Raw genomic sequence first — 20,667 nt, 5'->3', positions numbered from 1 at the left:
TTCACAATCCGTGCGAAGAATGGATACCTAAGCAGTAGCCTAATGCGTGTGGTGAGTCAAGAGTCTCTTCCTGCCTAAAATTTAAGTAAGTTTAAAATCCGGGGGTTGAGGAAGATGACTTTCCAGACACATTTGCAGATCGAGCGAGTTGGTTATGCGGTTTGAGTCACGTAGCTGAGAGCTTGCTTTCGAGAGATAGTTCGAATCTCACTGTTGGCAGCTCTGAAAGTGGTTTTCTGTGATTTCCCATGTTCAAACCAGGGGCTGTGCCTTAATTAAGGCCACGGTCGCCTCCTTTCCAGTCCTACCCCTGCCTTACCCATCGTCCGCATAAGACCTGTCTGTGTCGATGCGACGAGGAAAAAAAAAAGGGGGGGGGGGAAAGGAAGATTGCTACAGGAAGTGCGATCCTTTTGGCAAAATTAACAGTTGCTTGTCTTCTTTTGCTCTGTTGCTCTCAGACGGGGAAAACCTTATTCCTCCTCCTCTCATCGGTATTCTGCATTCCCCTGCTCCCACATGCTATTGCGCGCAACTGCTGCGGCGCTCATCTGCTGCAGATTCCGGAGTGTGACCTGGTGTACGTCTCGTAGATACGATTCACGCCGTACTTTTGAGATATACAGGAATTGCTCCATGTACTCATTGCTCGTCTTTCATAGCCTTTTTCATAAAATTACGAAACCTATGAGTCTGTTACGGCCATCTTCAGTTAGATCGGACTTATAAAATAGCATTATTATTATTATTATTATTATTATTATTATTATTATTATTATTATTATTATTATTATTATTATTATTATTATTATTAATTCGTTATATTCAAATAAGAAGCGGATTTGGACTTATTTACTACAATGATTCTTCTTTTCTTCCCAATGTATCTTCATTTGTTCACAGAGTGCGTTCTTCTTTCCATCTTGTGTATTTTCTTTTCGGTTTCTATACAAAATGTATGTTTGCCTGCTAATCTTCTAAATTCTGTTTTATGTTAAATGGTTTCCTCGGTAATACCAGTTTCTTCCAGATCTTCGCCTATTTCCAGCAACCACTTGTTGAGGCTGTGTGCTAGATTTAGAAGATTTTTTGCCAGCCTGTTGTTATCCATTCTCTGTAGGCGCCCGTAGGATTTAAATCGCCTTCTTTTTCATACAAATCCCATTTTTGTACTTTGGTGCTAGGATTTTTTTCTGAGAATTTTTCTCTTTTGTTTTTTCCATGTTTTCTATTTGTGATATGCCGCCATGCCACAAGTAACCTGTATCTTTCCTTGGACTGGATCTATCTGGATTTTTTTTTTTTTTTTTTGCTAGTGGCTTTACGTCGCACCGACACAGATAGGTCTTATGGCGACGATGGGATAGGAAAGGCCCATGAGTTGGAAGGGAACAGCCGTGACCTTAATTAAGGTACAACCCCAGCATTTGCCTGGTGTGAAAATGGGAAACCACGGAAAATCATCTTCAGGGCTGCCGACAGTGGGATTCGAACCCACTATCTTCCGGATGCAAGCTCACAGCCGCGCGCCCCTAACCGCACGGCCAACTTGCCCTGTCTATCTGGAATTACCGTTATCAATTTCTCGACAACATGGTAACTAACTTATATCAACCAGTGTTCGTCTATGTATACGTTATCTTCTCACTGTGCGCTTTCTTCCTGTAACTGAAAGCTTGAGAAAATGTTGATCAAGTGAACCCCGTTCTACTCCTCAGTCCAGAATTTTTTTTAAAAACCCTTGAACTGACCGGAAAACGAACCCAGGACCTTGGAATGAGAAACAGGCACGCTACTTCTACAAGCACAGGGCTGGCTCATAATAATATTAGTATTATATTTACATTATCTAGAATGTCTTTAATTTTCTTACAGTTCTTGACCCTTACCATTCTTTCGTGGATACACTTATTTTTCTTCGGAACTCTTTATCTCCGCGGTGGGCGGAGTCATAGGATGTCATATGTGTCCTTCCTGCATGTCGTAAGCGGGAACTAAGAGTGGAACAACCAAAGATTCTGTACTCTCTCTTGGCTTGTCAGCCTAAAAACATATCCATGATACTATGCTTTTCCACGTAGAGGAGAAAATGTACGAGTGCGAAGATTTTTAAAATAGTGTGTTAGAAAATCATAGGATGGCCTTGTTCACCTAAAACAATACTAATAATTAACACTGAAAATTCGGGGATTTCTGGGATCAAGTGATTATATTGGGGAATATTCCAGGGACATAATTCCTCCGGGACAAACAGTAAAGTCCGCCTCTATGGTGTAGTGCTTTGTGTGATTAGCTGCCGCCCCGGGAGGCCCGAGTTCGATTCCCGGCTCTGCCACGAAATTTGAAAAATGCTACGAGGGCAGGAATGGGGTCCACTCAGCCTCGGGAGGTCAACTGATTTCGATTCCCTCCTCAGCCATTCTTGAAGTGGTTTTCCGTGGTTTCCCAATTCTCCTCCAGGCAAACGCCGGGAAGGTACTTAACTAAGGCCACGGCCGCTTCCTTCTCTCTTCCTTGTCTATCCTTTCCAATCTTCCCAGCCCTCCACAAGGCCCCTGTTCAGCATAACAGGTGAAGATTCCTGGGTGAGGCACTGGTCTTCCTCCCAGTTGTATCCCCCGACCCAAAGTCACACGCTCCGGTGGGATCCCTCGCTGAATCCTAGGAAAAAACCAACCCTGGAGGGTAAACGGATTAAGAAGAGGAAGAAGAACAGTGAAATTCGGGGATTGTCCACCGAAAACGGGGACGTCTGGTAGCCATACTCAAAGAGCTCTGAACTAGAGAGCGACCACGGGCCTTCTAGCTTAATCTTCTCTGTGACCTTGTAATCAATTGTTGCGCTCTTCTGACCCTGGTGATTTGGGTAGCCTTTCCCTTTCTTTTGTTCATACACTTAATTTTTGTCTTTCAAGTAGAGTTAAAAGGATTATCTGTTTGTGCCTCCCCTTAAAACAGTAATCGTCGGGATAAGTGGTTCAGATGGTATAGCGGTGGCTTTCTGAGCCCAAGTTTGCGGATACCATCGTGGTCCAGTCCGGTGGTATTTTAATATTAATGTTATTTGCTTTACGTCGTGCTGACTACTTTTTCGGTTAACGGAGACGCCGATGTGCCAGAATTTTGTCCCGCAGGAGTTCTTTTGCGTGCCAGTAAATCCACCGACACGAGGCTGACGATTTGAGCACCTTCAAATACCACCGGACTGAGCCAGAATCGAACCTGCCAAGTTGGGGTCAGAAGGCCAGCGCCTTAACCGTCTGAGACACTCAGGCCGGCACCGGTGGTATTTTAAGGTGGATGTAAAATAACTTACGTGAGACGAAATTACCGGTACCTCGGTAACTCCGAAAACCGTAAAATTAGTTATCATCTCCTAAAAGCCTTGACTTGTCGATGCTTATCTTCCTTCTGCTTTTTGCTTCAGATCTTGACAGTTCTTGTGCATTGTTATGTGTGTTATTTCGTCCACCATCGTGGTCTCTCTTCCAATTTCTTCTTCAAGATAAAGCAAGTGATTACAAAATGATGTCTTCTTTCTCTGAATTACCGAGCGAGTTGGCCGTGCGGTTAAGGGCGCACAGCTGCGACCTTGCATTCAGGAGATAGTGGGTTCGAACTCCTCTTTCGGCAGCCCTAAAATGGTTTTCCATGGTTTCCCGTTTTCAAAAATGTTCGCAAGTGCTGGTGGTGTACCTTACTGAAGGCCACGGCCGCTCCCTTCCCACTCCTAGCCTTTTCCTGTTCTATCATCGCCATAAGACCAGTCTGTGTCAGTGCGACGTAAAGCAGATTGTTGGTTTTCTCTGAATTGTATGTATTAGTTGCAGGAGTTCCCTGACTACGCTTAGTTAGTTCTCGTTCCTTTCCAAGAAGTTCTCGTTATTTTTTTTCCAAATCCACATCACCATTGCCTCCAGATGTTCATGATTTTTCTTTAACAATATCCAGCTCTCGCTGTACACTCCAAATGGAAGAACAAATTTACTTCGTATTTCGAGGTTGATTATCTGTTTAATGAGTAGCTTTACCCCCTTCAGTGGAAACTCACCAAGCTGTCTGCCTGACCATACTAATGTCTGTCTTGCGTCCCATATATGAACGATGAGAACTGGAAGAACAATGTTCACTTCTAGATTTCTCAGTAGAACAACTTGGAGCATGTTGACGCGTTAAGGAACATAAAAAAAACAATAGCTAGTATGTGGGCGTAATATAATCAGGATCATTTATCTTCAGCGTTCTCTCACTCAAAATTCGTACAGCAAAACTTAGTCCGCCTGGTGGCCATGATCGTTGATCGTTAAGGCGTTAAGTCTAGGACTATACAAAGGGCACTAGGACAGTTTTGCAATGTGAGTGAATGCTTTAGACTTTTTCAAAATAATTTCCACCACACTCAGTACACTTCTCCATACGTCGAAACTAGTCACTGAACCAACTCTGCCACTTTTCTTCGGTTACATTTTTACACTCTTGATCCCATGATGCCAGAAGCTCCTCATCGGATGCAAAACGCCACCCTTTCAGCATCATTATCACATCTGGGAAGAGCGCGAAATCACATGAGGCAAGATAAGGACTCTATGGAGGGTGATCAAGCACTGTCAACCCTGATCTGGCAAGAAAATCCATTGTTACATTAGCACGATGTGCTGGAGCTTTGTCGTGATGCAAGACCCGTGACCTTGGACGGAGCTGCTCGAGAGACTGGATGACCTGAGGCAGACAAGTCTCACTGTACCACTTCGCAGTAACTATCCTTTTTGTTTCTAGCACAACCCGAGTCAGGATGCCCCGTTTAGTGGAGAATACTGCAATCATCCTTTTCTTCACTGACCTTGACTTTCGCACAGTCACAGGAGTACCCTCATCTTCAAAAGCCACACCTTGTTCTGGGATTTTGTTGGGACATCATAATAATAAAGCCAAGTTTCGTCACCTGTAACGATGCTAGTGACGTTACGCGAAGTCCCATTTTCAAACTGTTTTAACATTTTTCGGCATCATTTCACTCGATATGCCCTTTGTTCCTCTGAAAGTGAAAGGGGTACCCAAAGGGAACAAACGTTTCTAACATGGAGATGGTCGTGTAGAACTGAATGAATAGCTGGTGCAGGGATGTGGAGGGTCTCTTCTACCTGCCGATATGTCAACCGCCTCTCTTGCTGCAACATTTTCCTCACAGCTTCAATTTTTTCCTCAGTCACTGATTCAGACGGTCGCCCGGAACGAGGATCGTCCTCAACCCCAACATTTCCGTTCTGGAACTCTTTGTACCAGCGGAAAATTGTTGTCCGATGTGGACAGACTTTCCCCAGCACAGGAGTCATTTCCTCCAGGCACTGGTCAACAGTTAATCCACGAGCAAAATTGTAGTGGATAATTGCGCGATATTTACCTTTAGAGCACACTGACATCTTAACTTGCTCTCAATCCCACTGCTTGGTAACAACTGGCGTGAAGGTCGCGCCTTACTGTCTTCTAGACCGGTTTTCACCCCTCTTTTCATCCCGGACTGTAACAGCGGTGTCCAGCCAACCGTTTTTGCGTATTGCAAAACTTTCCTGGTGCCCTTTATATGGTCTGACGCCGTGGTTAGCCGGCTTGATACACGTTGGTGAAGAAAAAAAATCACCATCAGAATGTTGATCGGCACTGTAGGAGAGATGGTGAAATACAATGTCTAATCTCTAGATGCATGTCAAAAGATTGGACTCAAACAGAAACCTCTCTGGAGTGTTTGTGTAGAGTGACGACATGTGACGCTGCTGATGGTGATTCGTCCGTCGGACGGAACGTTAAGCTTTGAGCTAACTTCTGGGTATCATTCGATAGGTGTAGGCTATGTGCTGACACCGGGTTTCACCCTTTCCCTACGTTATTATCACATCATCATCATCACCATCATAATCATCATCATCATCACCATCATCATCTTCTGACATCCAGATGCGCAGGTCACCAATGGGAGTCAAGTAGAAAGACGTGCACCAGGTGAGGCGAACATATCCTCGGACACTCCCAGCACTAAAACACGCCATTCGGTAAATAAATAATAGCACTGTTATTGCTTTCATGTCCCACTACATACTTTTGAAGGTTTCCGAAGACGCCGAGGTGCCAGAATTTTGTCCCGGAGGAGTTCTTTTCCATGCCAGTAAATCCAGTAAATCTACCGACACGGGGCTGACGTATTTGAGCACCTTCAAATACCACCGGACTGAGCCAGGATCGAACTTGCTAAGTTGGGGTCAGAAGGCCAGCACCTCAACCGTCTGAGCCACTCAGCCCGGCGGTAAATAAATCAATCGACAGGAAATGTAGACATGTAAATTCGTGTCCTTGTCCCATTGTGGTGCAGTTCTTTTCAGGCACACGCCCAATGAAGGCGAGCTGCATGTAGCCTACCTTTGTAACCACATACCAGCCATCCTGCCAATTTTAACAATACTGCAATCGAAACCGGGCCTCTGAAGACGGAGCTGATAGCGCTAACCGTTATAATTTAGAGGTGAACACTAAAAATAATTGATTGTAAAAATGAGGATGCTACAGTCCTACGTTATTTTACTTCTCTTTATATGCTTGAGTGTAGCCACAACTCTTGAGTATAGACTATAGTACGTTTGGTGTCGAACTGTCCACGTCCGTAGATTTGGTATGTGTGTGTAGTTTAACTAAGTATTTAAGACTTGAATTGAGAAAAACATTCGAATGGAGTTGTGTCTGGGTCACGGGTGCATGTCTGGACGTAGAATATGTACTACGTGATAAGCTTTGTCGAAATAAAGTAGTCTATATATTCAGTGTGTGTGTCGAACCCTTGATTCGTTTCCCGACGGGGTCGAGTATGAAGCAAGATGGATCTTCGTAACGATTTTTTACGACCGAGAAGTCGAAGAGGACGGAAGAAAGGAAACAACTTTGCCCACAGCTTTTTGTATCGTGATCTCTTCATTAATATGGTCTCTAAATTTGATGTGAGCCATTTCGTTCTAATGCAATTTCTTGACTCATCAGCTGATACATATGGGATTTTTGAAATGAAGAGTCATGACTCGGTGGTTCGAAATTCACGTAAAACTAGAGTATCACAATATCCTTTAAACGAAACCAAACCCCACGGCGCAACAACTCCGCATGGCCATCGCCTACCAAGCGACAGCTGCTCAGTACGAAGGCCTGCAGAATACGAGGTGTCGCGTGGTCGAATCCTCTCGGCTTTCTAGACCGGGGCCGCTATCTCACCGTCAGAGAGCGCCTCAATTGTAATCACGTAAGCTGACTGGATCTCGAAGCAGCCCTTAGATCCAGGTAAAAAAACGCACCTGTCCGGAAATCGAACCGAGGACCTCGGGATAAGGGGCAAGTACGCTACCCCTACACCGCGCAGCCGGGCATAATATACTTTACTCAATTTAGTTTTATCAATAAATAAATAAATAAATAAATAAATAAATAAATCAATACTGATCTGCATTTAGGGCAGTCGCCCAGGAGGCAGATTCCCTATCTGTTGTTTTCCTAGCATTATCTTAAATGATTTCAAAGAAATTGGACATTTATTGAACATCTCCCTTGGTAAGTTATTCCAATCCCTAACTGCCCTTCCTATAAATGAATATTTGCCCCAATGTGTCCTCTTGAATTCCAACTTTATCTTCATATTGTGATCTTTCCTATTTTTAAAGACGCCACTCAAACTTATTCGTCTACTAATGTCATTCCACGCCATCTCTCCGCGGACAGCTCGGAACATACCACTCAGTCGAGCAGCTCGTCTTTCTCCCAATTCTTCCCAGCCCAAACTTTGCAACATTTTTGTAACGCTACTCTTTTTTCGGAAATCACCCAGAACAAATCGAGCTGCTTTTCTTTGGATTTTTTTTTCCAGTTCTTGAATCAAGTTATCCTGGTGAGGGTCTCATACACTGGAACCATACTCTAGTTGGGGTCTTACCAGAAACTGATATGCCCTCTCCTTTACATCCTTACTACAACCCCTAAACACCCTCATTACCATGTGCAGAGATCTGTATCCTTTATTTACAATCCCATTTATGTGATTACCCCAATGAAGATATTTCCTTATATTAACACCCAGATACTTGCAATGATCCCCAAAATGAACTTCCACCCCATCAACGCAGTAATTGAAACTGAGGGGACTTTTCCTATTTGTGAAACTCACAACCTGACTTTTAACTCCGTTTATCATTATACCATTGCCTGCTGTCCATCTCACAACATTATCGAGGTCGTGTTGCAGTTGCTCACAATCTTGTAACTTATTTATTACCGGTACTCTATACAGAATAACATCATCCGCAAAAAGCCTTACCTCTGATTCCACTTCTTTACTCATATCATTTATATATATAAGAAAACATAAAGGTCCAATAATACTGCCTTGAGGACTTCCCCTCTTAATTATTACAGTGTCAGATAAAGCTTCACCTAACTCTAATTATCAGAGATCTTTTTTCTAGAAATATAGCAACCCATTCAGTCACTCTTTTGTCTAGTCTAATTCCACACATTTTTGCCAGTAGTCTCCAATGATCCACCCTATCAAATGCTTTAGACAGGTCAATCGCGGTACAATCCATTTGACCTCCTGAATCCAAGATATCTGCTATATCGTGCTTGAATCCTACAAGTTGAACTTCAGTGAAACAATCTTTCCTAAAACCGAATTGCCTTCTGTCAAACCAGTTATTAATTTGTTTTCGGCGCAAGATAGTGATGTTCTGTTTACTCTCTTGATTGTGATTATTGTGTTTTGAACATTAACTGAATTGCTACGATATGATACAATGTTCATTTTTTTGCCTGTGTTCAATGTACTAGTTGTTTTAAGATCTTCGCTAATTGGATGATGATGACACTTGAAATGTGTTGAAACCGGTCCCAATAAACAGGTTGTAACTACTTTTTAGTTCAACTTACTACGGAGTATTGAAAGGTGGATCCTTCCCTATAATATTGTACATCTTCTTATGTCTAATATAATCAGAAAGAATGCTTTCCCAAAGCTTACATGCAACGAATGTCAAACTTACTGGCCTGTAATTTTCAGCTTTCTGTCTATCACCCTTTCCTTGATACACAGGGGCTACTATAGCAACTCTCCATTCATTTGGTATAGCTCCTTCAACCAAACAATAATCAAGTAAGTACTTCAGATATGGTGCTATATCCCAACCCATTGTATTTAGTATATCCCCAGAAATCTTATCAATTCCAGCTGCTTTTCTATTTTTCAACTTTTGTATCTTATTGTAAATGTCATTGTTATCATATGTAAGTTTTAGTACTTCTTGAGCATTAGTCACCTCCTCTATCTGGACATTATCCTTGTAACCAACAATCTTTACATACTGCTGACTGAATACTTCTGCCTTTTGAAGATCCTCCCATACACACTCTCCTTGTTGATTAATAATTCCTGGAATGTTCTTCTTGGAACCTGTTTCTGCCTTAAAGTAGCTATACATACCCTTCCATTTTTCACTAAAATTTGTATGACTGCCAATTATGCTTGCCGTCATGACATCCTTAGCTACCTTCTTTGCTAGATTCAATTTCCTAGTAAGTTCCTTCAATTTCTCCTTACTTCCATAGCCATTTCTAACTCTATTTCTTTCCCGTCTGCACCTCCTTCTTAGTCTCTTTATTTCTCTATTATAATAAGGTTGGTCTTTACCATTCCTTACCACCTTTAAAGGTACAAACCTGTTTTCATATTCCTCAACAATTGCTTTAAACCACATGTTATTCTACAGTGTTAATTTTATTTTGTATGTGTTCGAATACAGCCGACCCCGCGGTCTAAGTGTGGCGAGCCTGCCTCTTACCTGATGGCCCCGGGTTCGAATCTCGGCCATGGGAGGGATTTTTACCTCGTTATGAGGGCTAGCTCGGGTGTCATATTTCTAGTAACTAGGTTGCCGGCTAAACGAAAATGGGGTCCGGATATAGAAATATAAACCAGAATCAGCATTCCATTAGGTGTATTTCTCTAATTAATTGATCTTGTGTACCTTGACCTCTGATTAGAAACTCTTGGGCGTGTCGAGAGGTGTTTTGTTACCGGCGCTGGGCGAATGACGTATGCGGACGATGCGGGATACCATGTGACTGCGGGTTGACGTTCGTATCAGTACTATTGTTCTTTGTTTTATGCTTGTTTTTTCAATTTGATTTACTTCTCACCGACACAGATAGCTGTTATGGCGACGATGGTATAGAGCTAGGAGTGGGAAGGAGGTGACCGTGGCCTTAATTAAGGTACATCCCCAGCATTTGACTCATGCAAAAATGGGAAACTACCGAAAACAATCTTCAGAACTACCGACAGTGGGGTTCGAACCCACTATCACACGAATGCAAGTTGGTAGCTACGTGACTGAAACCACATATCCACCTTGTTTGTTGTTGTTGTTTGGGTCATCAGTCCACAGACTGGTTTGATGCAGCCTCCACGCCACCCTATCCTGCGCTTACCTTTTCATTTCTGCGTCTTAAGATGTGTTCTGTCATTCTGTTTCTTCTGCTAAAATCTCTCACCAGTTCACTTCAGTATCTCTTCATCCGTGATTCGATATGCCCGTTACACCTTCAGTATTCTTCTGTCAGTCCATATTTCAAAAGCTTCTATTCTCTTTCTTTCTGAGCTAGTTATCAACCATGTCTCACTCCAGATGGCGACGATGGGACAGGAACGGGCTAGGAGTGGGAAGGAAGTGACCGTGGCCTTGATATACTGTAATTGCACAGCCCTGGTGTGAAAATGGGAAACCAAGGAAATCCATCTTCAGGGCTGCCGACAGTGGGTTTCGAATCTACTATCTGCCGAATGCAACCTGACAGCTAATGACCCAAACCACACAGCCACTCGCTCGATATTCCCATGATTAATGTACTATCTATGTAGAGTTGTGGAAAATTAGTTCTAACATGGACAGAAAGTGTTTCCGGACCCGTGTTCAAATAACATATTGTCTTTTTCTACGTGTGAGGATTGTATCCTTTAAGTTGGCCTAGCTTATTGTTCTACCTTGTACACCTGCTGTTGAAATTCTTCTAATATCTTCGGAGTGCGGCCGTAATAACAATGTTCCGGTTTCGCCGTACAGAAAATCCACGGAGACAAAAGACGAAAAGAAAAATACAAGAAAAGGCCATCACATGTCATTACACCGGCCGGGTGGTTACCAGCTACTCACTCATTCTTTCCCGGAAATTCCGAAGGAGGCTTCCAAAGGACAGGCAATCGCATGAGCACTTATCAATATGTTACGTCATCTAATCTATACTCTTCCGTACTCTGTGGAGGGATGGACGCTGAAAGTGTCTACAACGAAGAGGGTCCAAGCCCCCTGTGGGTGGGGGTGATAGAATAACACCCACGATATCTCATGTCTTTCGTAAGAGGTTAAAAAATGGGGCCCCAGGGGCTCTTTACTTGGAAGCGTTGGTTGGCGACCACGGAGCCCTTAGCTGAGTCCTGGCACTGCTTCCATTTACTTGTGCCAGACTCTTCATTTTCATCTGCCCTATCCGACCACCCTAGGTCAAATCTTGTTCTTTTTACCGACCCCGACGATAACAAAACATTCGAGGCCTAGTGTGTCTTTCATTTTCAGGCGCTTCATGGCCCCTGTCTTTCTTTGGCCAATACTTTCCTTTTTCGAAGTGTCAAACCCCTGGTTGCCCAGTTATACTTCCTCTTAAAACAATAATTACCACCATCACCACCACCTTTAAAATGCGGACTTAGCGCAGGGTCCTTGAAATACCGTGGACAGCAAGAGTAATTGATGGAGAAGTCCGGAAACGTATGAAAAGAGATAAATAACTGTTAGTTGCAGTTAAAAACAGAAAGATTATATACTCGGAGCATATTTTGCGGACTTCCAAGTGTATCACCGTCTGCAGTTTATTACACAGTTGAAGGGGAGGTCGAAGGCGAAAGAGGACGAGAGTGAAGATTACCGTGGCTACATAACATAAAGCAATGAACCGTGCTATTTACTGTCGATAGTCTTGCTGCACACAAGATCAATCGGACAGGAATGCAACTTATATTCACCAGCATCCATTAAATTATGTCAATGATAATAATAATAATAATAATAATAATAATAATAATAATAATAATAATAATTTATTTATTATCGTTCCGGCCATCTATGGACCACGTTTTACAGTCTTTACGTTATTTTTCAACAGTCCTGACTTCACATTCTGCCAGTACTTCTTCATCCTTGCACTAACTTCTTTCTTCTGTTCTTCTGTGTAGGTTCTCTTCTTCTTCTTCTTCTTCGTCTTCTTCTTCTTCGTCTTCTTCTTCTTCTTCTTCTTCTTCTCCTTCTTCTTCTTCTTCACAAGTTCTTCCCCAGTCTCCTGGAAACCCTTGAACTCCTTCACTTTTTGTCTAAATTTGTTTCTGTCCAGTACGTCCTCTTTTTCTACTCCTATCCTGGCCAGGTCGGTCCTTACTTCCCGAAACCATTTTGGTTCCGTCTTCCTTAGGCTGAAGAAGCTGAAAATCCTTTTTGTCAGTCGGTTGGTGTCCATTCTCTGTAGATGTCCATAAAATTGAAGCCTTCGCTTTTTCATCAATACGACGACTTCCTCTGTCTTCTGGTATAGTTCTTTGTTGGGTCTAAGTCTCCTCTCCCCACCTTTCATTTTCGGGCCCAAGATCTTCCGGAGCATTTTCCTCTCTTTCTTTCTGATGTTCTCTAGATCTCCCTTTCCAATCATGTCCAATGTTTCTGCTGCGTATAAGCATTCAGGTCTGATGACTTGTGTCCAGATGTCTTAATTTGGCTCCATATGACAAAGCTTTCTTGTTATAGGTGTCTCTAGTGAGCTGATACGCTGTTTCCATTTTTCTCGCTCGTTCTATCAGAGCTAGGTTCTCTGATCTGATGTTGGTCATAAATTCAGTCTTACTGTATGATATTTGCAGTCCAGTCATTTCTGCTATGCTATGGAGTTGTTCCACTCTTTTCTTTGCTATTAATAATAATAATAATAATAATAATAATAATAATAATAATAATAATAATAATAATAATATTTACGTAACATTTGTATTACAATTGAGGAGCTATCTGGCGGTCCAGGTCTAGAAAGCCAAGAATAACGGCTGAAAGGATTCGTCGTGCTGACCACATGACACCTCGCAATCTGTCGGTCTTCGGGCTGAGCAGCGGTCGCATGGTAGGCCATGGCCATTCGGAGCTGTTACGCCATGGTGTCTGGTTTGGTATTACTTTAAGTGTCAATACAGGAGTTTTATTCCTAAGCACATACTTTCAATATACCTTTAAAAACAAATACTTTTCTATGAACAAGTTCCTTTCCGCACTTTCTCTGTCTTATTACTGAGGTCCAATTTTGAACCCTGTAGCTCGCTCCCTTTGCGGAGATTAGGAATGTTTTATTTTTCTAGGGATCTTGGGGACATGACGTTCTCCGGTACTAAGTTTTAAGTTCCTAGGATGCCTTGAAGTGCCTCATTAATTCACGTCTGTTTTAAAAAAAAAATCTTATGCCTACCTTTTTACATTTTTCACTTTACACTTTATTCCAGCATTGCTACCCAGGTCTTCCTTGTGCAATTCTAAAGTACATTCTAAACATAGTAAATTTAATTTCCTTTTTACAAAATGAAGTAGGCTATGTGCCGGCACCGGGTTGCACCCTCTCCCTTCCTACTATCATATATCACGTCATTTATATCATGTCACTAACTCCTTTGATGAGGTTGACGTCAGGAAAAGCATCCGGTCGTAAAACTCACCACGGAGATTCATCTCACTTCATACCCGACCCTGTAGATAAACGGGGCAAGGGCTGGGCACAAACTCCCCCTGAATACTTCGAGAATTCCCTGAACATGTTGTCCAGACTTTCAAGAAACTTTTAAAGTGACGAAAACTATAGGCCATAGCTTTTGAAAAAAAAAATCCCACTGGGTAAATGATATATTTTTTTGCTTTGGTACTTACGCTGTTTTGCTTCTAGGCCCAAATTTCGAGCTCCCACCCCGAATCGACTTCGCCGGGGTGTTTTGAGAATTTTTTATTTTTCTAGCGTTTGTGGGGAGAGGGTATCTTGTTCTCTGGCACTAAGTTTTGAGCCAGGAAACCTCTCATTAATTCATGTCTCACTAACTAGTTTTACGGTTTTCGGAGACGCCGAGGTGCCGGAATTTAGTCCCACAGGAGTTCTGTTACGAGCCAGTAAATCTACCTACACGAGGCTGATGTATTTGAGCAGCTTAAAATACCAGCGGACTGAGCCAGATCGGATTTGCCAAGCTGGGGTCAGAAGACCAGCGTCTCAACTGTCTGAGCCACTCAGCCCGGCAGTTTCGCTCCTGTAAAGGCACATGGCCCTAAGATTCACTCAGCCTACAACAAGAATGAGTACCAGGTTAATTGCTGGACGCAAAGGCGGGCATAGAGCTAATTGCTGTATCCTACTTCGTGCCGAGGTTATGGATAGTGGAAGCCTTTACCTTCCCCTCATCCATGGGCGTTCATGGTCTGTATGGAGATGGTTTTGCTTTGCTTTACATACAATATATTTCGTGCCAGGGTTAAGAATATAAGTTTGAAGATTTAAGAACAGAGACAACGTTAATTGTTGAGCAGTTGAATGAATAAAACATCAACAAAAATGTGACCGGGCGAGTTGGCCGTGCAGTTAGGAGCGTGCAGCTGTGAGCTCGCATCCAGGAGATAGTGGGTTCGAACCCCACTGTCAGCAGCCCTGAAGATGGTTTTCCGTGGTTTCTCTTTTTCACACCAGGTAAATGCTGGGGCTGTGCCTTAATTAAGGCAATGGCCGCTTCCTTCCCATTCCTGGGCCTTTCCTGTCCCATCGTCGCCATAAGACCTATAGGTGTCGGTGCGACGTAAATCAAATAGGAAAAAAAGTGGGTCTTAAAGTCCCTTACGAAAATATGGAATACATGGAGTATAAGCACCAAAGTGGAGGCAAAACAGGGGAAGATTAAAAGGGCATAGTTCAAATACCTGGGTGAATGGATTCAACACAACGGACTGGATAAAGATGCAAACAAGGCAAGAGCCAGAAAATTAGATAACAAATGGGCAATATCCTACAAGGCCAAAATCGGACCTTATAACTCAATAGTAAAACTGGAAGGTTTGTACGCTTCAGAAAGATTTTAAATTAAATTTAAAAAGGGGAACTGCAAGAACTCGAGAAGAAGGAAAGGAAGATTTTGAGGAAAATTCTGGGATCGCAGAAGACTGCTGTTGGAACTTGGAAGAAAAGGAGAAATGAGGAACTCTACAAGTACACTAAAAAGATCACGGACACGTTGCGGAAACGAAGGCTGAAATTCTACGGACACCTGGTAAAAATGGATAACAAACGGATGAAAAAAAAAAAAAAAAAAGATCTTCAGATACATCATGGGAATAAAGGCCATCTCCAAGTGTGTAGAAGAGGTCAAGAAGGATGTAGAAGAAATTGGAATTACACTAGAGATGATCCACAGCAGAAGTGAGTTCAAGAAAAGAGTCGACAGTTTAAAATCATTTGAAAAGAAACCACTAAAAAGGAGAACCAAATGGATCGGAGAGAAAGATGAGAAGCGAAAATGGAGAGGCTCTCGGTAAAGAAGAGAAGAAAGGCCATGAAACCTTAAGTTTTATGCGGTACATAGTTGGCCAAATTCGAAAAGAAAGAAAAATCAACATATTTCAGAAAAAATATTTCTTTTCAATTTTTAAGAGTAGTTTTCTGCTGCTAATTGTTTAAAATAAAATCAATGACTTGGGCTATGAGGGCGCGTAAGATATAAAAAGATTATGGGCTTAACGTCCCTTCAGTTGTTATCGAGTTTAGGAACCACTTGAGTGCCTGACTTTTGCTTAAAGAAGAGCTCTTTAACATATTCGTAAATGCACTAACATTGATTGCTCACAATCTTGTTATTCAACCGACTGTGTCAGGATTTGATCCCACAACGCCGAGTATAGGAGGTAAAAGCCGTCTTACCGTGCCAGTCGTGCCAGTTTATTATCAAGTTTTCCGCCTCCGTAGCGTAACGGTTAGTGTTATTAGCTGCCGTCCTCGGGGGCCCGGGTTCGATCCCCGGTACTGCCAGAAATTTAAGAATGGCAGGAGGGCTGGTACGTGGTTGAAATGGTGTACACGCAGCTCAACTACATTGGGGGTGTGCCTGAAAAGAACTGCACCACCTCGGCATGAGAACACGAGTTTACTTTATTATCCAATTTCTTCTTATTCTTATTCTTCTTCTCCTTCTTCCTAGCCTTTAGTCGAATTTCTTGAGGTCAGAATTTCTGTGGACTGGCCCAGTTTTACAGCCGGATGGCCTTCCTGTCGTCAGCCCTGTGGGTTATATTCAGCATTGCGTGTTCGGTACTGATCGTAGTAGCGATTATTGTTTTGAGAGGAAGTACTGTAGGGCAACCATCCTCTTTCAACACTAATAGGAGGGGAAAAAAGGAAAAGTTTCTAACTTTTGAAGAAGGAAGGTATCGGCAAAAGGAAGGGAAGGGCTTGAAAATGGAGGACACCCTAAGATTCGAAAACCTAATGCCGTCGTGGTCGGAAGAGAACAAGTGTTGACTAAGGGACTGGCCTAAGTCAGTGGCAACATTGCCAGACTCAGCTAGGGGCCCTTGGTGCCAACCCACGCTCCCAAGTTGAGAGCCCCTAGGTTTTTTTTTTACACACACAGGTGTGTATTGAGAGGGACACAATCGTCCTGTTCCCGAACCAGAGGATCTAACGATACGCATTTAAAGTCCCGAAACCTCCGTCGCTCAGGCAGCAGCGCGCCGCCCTATCACTGCTGGATTCCGTGGTTCAAATCCCGGCCACTCCATGTGAGATTTGTGCTGGACAAAGTGGAGGTGGGACAGGTTTTTTCCGGGTACTCCGGTTTTCCCTGTCATCTTTCATTCCAGCAACACTCTCCAATATCATTTCATCTGTCAGCGACAGGCTTCGGCAGTCGGCACGATTCCTATCCTCGCCGCTAGGTGGGGACTTAATTCTTTCCATTCCTGACCCGGTCGAATGGCTGGAAACAGGCTGTAGATTTTCATTTGAAGTCCCTAGCCCGCTCGATAATCGAACCCACGGCCCTCTAAACCGAAGGCCACTACGCTGACCATTCAGCTAAGGAGCCGGACACTATATTATCCAATCTGTCGTTCTCAAACTAAGCCTAGGGCTCAGGTATCCTTTGAATAAGTAAATAAGTGCATAATGTATACACCTTGAAGTGAGACTAGAAATGCTAACACTTCCTTACGGCAGTGATACACTGTTTAAGGATGTTTGAGTAATCAGGAGTTTTTCTTCAACTTTTGTTTTTTTCGTGTGTTGCAGAGTTGGGAAGAGCCAAGCGTCTCATGATTGTGTGACTGCGGCTGTGGAATGAGAGGCGTGGCGGCAGGAGGAAGAGTGGGGACGGAGCTGTCATATGGTGTCCTTCTGGGGTTCCGAGGGAGCTGCAGTGTGCATATAGACACTAGGCAAGGCGGGGGCGGAAAGGGTAGAATGGCAAGTTGGAGGCGGCAGAAATTAGCCGGCCTTCACTATTGTGAGACTCGTGAAGAAGATGTCAGTCGGCCGCAAGACGTCGTCGAAGAGACATCATCATGGTGGCCAACTTCAGCAGCAACAACGATCATCACGAAGCGTACTTATGTCACCCGGCTACAGAACTGGTGACGTTCACCCCTTCGCGGCCAATGGTGAGAAGGCCACCAATAATGATGATCGGCAGAAAGCGGAGAGGAATGCATACGGTATTCGGTATTCTGGTTGGCCTTCTTGTGGGGTTCTTGGTGACGTCCCGTGCAGGGGTTGGATTTATCAGTGCTCTGTGGGGCAACAAGACCTGTCCTGCCTCAGACAGCAAGTCCTGGCCTGTGCCACCGGGCCAACCACAGTATGACAGAATATACCAAGAAGAACAGGACCCATTAGCTGTAGTCGGTTTGACAGATTCGAGTGAAACTATTCACAACAGCAAGAGAAGGTTAGTGTTTGTTGGTGTTATGACGGCGGAGAAATACCTCAGTACTCGTGCAGTAGCAGTGTTCGAAACGTGGGGTCGTGAAATACCCGGTCGTATCGCTTTCTTCTCTTCCGAGGTCTCGACCGTGCCAGCGAACAGAACAGACCTCCCTCTAGTGCCTCTGAAGGGTGTTGATGATTCTTACCCTCCACAGAAGAAATCCTTTCTAATGTTACGGTATATGTGGGAGAATTATGGGGATAAATTCGAGTGGTTTTTGCGTGCCGATGATGATGTGTATGTGCGACCAGATAAACTAGAGAAGTTGTTGAGATCTGTGGACAGCCGTAAGCCACAGTTTATAGGTCAGGCTGGGAGAGGGAATCAAGAAGAATTCGGCCTATTAAGTTTAGAGTATGACGAGAACTTCTGTATGGGTGGACCAGGTGTTATCATGAGCAGGGAGACTTTGTCCCGAGTGGCACCTCACATCAAGTACTGCCTCAAGAATCTGTACACAACCCACGAAGACGTCGAGCTGGGCAGGTGTGTGCAGAAGTTCGCCGGTATACCTTGCACCTGGTCGTACGAGGTGAGTACCATTCACAGTTATTCTCTTCGTTTAACCAATTTGCATATGCTTTGTTTCATTTTCATTCGTGGCACGTGCGGGGGGGGGGGGGGGAGGAGACTGATAGCTGAGTGGTATAGTCACGGATTTCTCACTAAGGCGTCCGCAATTCGTATCCCAACCAGTGCATGTGTTTTTTTAAAGTCACGCTCCTTGGTTCGGAAGTACCGTGGCAATGGTCACGATGTCAACAGTCACCTACAATAATAATAATAATAATAATAATAATAATAATAATAATAATAATAATAATAATGGCATGTGGACCTCTGAGAGGCTTGTTGCAGGTCCTTGGAGTTGACACCTTATAGGCGACTGCGCATCTGTGAAGATAGGGCCCTATCTATGATGAATTATAATGCTAAACACACACACAACCTCCCCGAACCATCCGAGTTAACTAATGAAGGTTAAATTCCCCGAGATGGCCGGGATCGAACCCGGGACCCCTTGAACCAAAGGCCAGCATGCTAACCATTTAGCCATTGAACCGAAAATAATAATAATAATAATAATAATAATAATAATAATAATAGTAATAATAATAATAATAAAAATGACCGGGCGAGTTGGCCGTGCGCGTAGAGGCGCGCGGCTGTGAGCTTGCATTCGGGAGATAGTAGGTTCGAATCCCACTATCGGCAGCCCTAAATATGGTTTTCTGTGGTTTCCCATTTTCACACCAGGCAAATGCTGGGGCTGTACCTTAGTTAAGGCCACGGCCGCTTCCCTCCAACTCCTAGACATTTCCTTTCCCATCGTCGCCATAAGACCTATCTGTGTCGGTGCGACGTAAAGCCCCTAGCAAAAAAAAAAAAAAAAATAATAATAATAATAATATAAAAAATTATGATGATTTACGCCCCACTGGTTACTTTTACGATGTTCGGAAACGCCGAGATGCCGGAATGTTGTCCCGCGGGAGTTCGTTTACGTGCCATTTAAGTCAGCCGACACGAAGCTGACGAATTTGAGCTCCTTCAAATATCAAAATGCTTCTTTAACGTGAGTAATTCTAAATTATTTATAACTACTTTCAAGCAGTATTGTTTGCAGAGTTATTGTCGTTTCTTTCCATCCGTCAGTCAGTAATCATTGCCCCAGAGGAGTGAGACAGGCTTCGGCAGCCGGCACAATTCCTGTCTTCGCCGCTAGATGGGGGCTTCATTCATTCCATTCCTGACCCAGTCGAATGGCTGGAAACAGGCTGTGGATATTTATTTTACTCAGCGACACGATGTCATAGTGATGAACGCATGCATGTAATTTGTGCAGAAACTCAACGGTGAAGACTCTGATAGAGAAGTCTTTGAGTGGTTTTGAAGAAAGGCGTTGACACCAGTGGAACCTGTTATTCTGTTCAGCGATCAGACTTGTTTCCCGGACAGTGAATGGACATAACGCTGTCTACTGCACAGATGAAAACCCTCATATAGGTATAGAGGCATATCCTCAGAGGAATTCCTCACTCCTCATCTATGCTCATGGTATCAGTTGCTACTTTTCCATGGCATCCGTTGTCCGACTCGTTGGCTGAATTGTCAGCGTAGTGGCCTTCGGTTCAGAGGGTCCCGGGTTCGATTCCCGGCCGGGTTGGGGATTTTAACCTTCATTGGTTAATTCCAGTGGCTCAGGGGCTGGGTGTTTGTGCTGTCCCCAACATCCCTGCAGCTCACACACCACACATAACACTATCATCCACCACAATAACACGCCGTTACCTACATATGGCAGATGCCGCCCACCCTCATCGGTCTTACAAGGGCTGCACTCGGCTAGAAATAGCCAAACGAAATTTAAAAAACTCATGGCATCCGTTACCTTTATTCTCTTTGACTTTTTTTTTTTTTTTTGCTATTGCTTTAACGTCGCACTAACAAATTGAAGGGTTTCGGCGACGCAAGGATGGGAAAAGGCTAAGATAAGGAAGGAAGTGACCGTTGCCTTAATTAAGATACAGCCTCGGCATTTGCCTGCTGTGAAA

General features: G+C 43.5%; 1 protein-coding gene across 1 annotated transcript in view; it reads left to right on the top strand.

Moving 5' to 3' along the window:
• The window catches only part of Chsy (Chondroitin sulfate synthase), a 424,023-nt gene that overhangs the window by 8,515 nt on the left and 394,841 nt on the right, over positions 1 to 20,667 (top strand). Inside the window, exon 2 of the mRNA XM_067154155.2 lies at positions 17,419 to 18,644. Coding sequence (XP_067010256.1) covers positions 17,691 to 18,644 — 954 coding nt within the window. The 5' untranslated portion in view covers positions 17,419 to 17,690. The remainder of the gene's footprint in view (positions 1 to 17,418; positions 18,645 to 20,667) is intronic.

This window comes from Anabrus simplex, chromosome 1, assembly GCF_040414725.1.
Source record: "Anabrus simplex isolate iqAnaSimp1 chromosome 1, ASM4041472v1, whole genome shotgun sequence".
Classification (NCBI taxonomy): domain Eukaryota; kingdom Metazoa; phylum Arthropoda; class Insecta; order Orthoptera; family Tettigoniidae; genus Anabrus; species Anabrus simplex.
The sequence above is the reverse complement of the archived record's forward strand: the minus strand, read 5'-3'. Positions and strand labels throughout refer to the sequence as shown.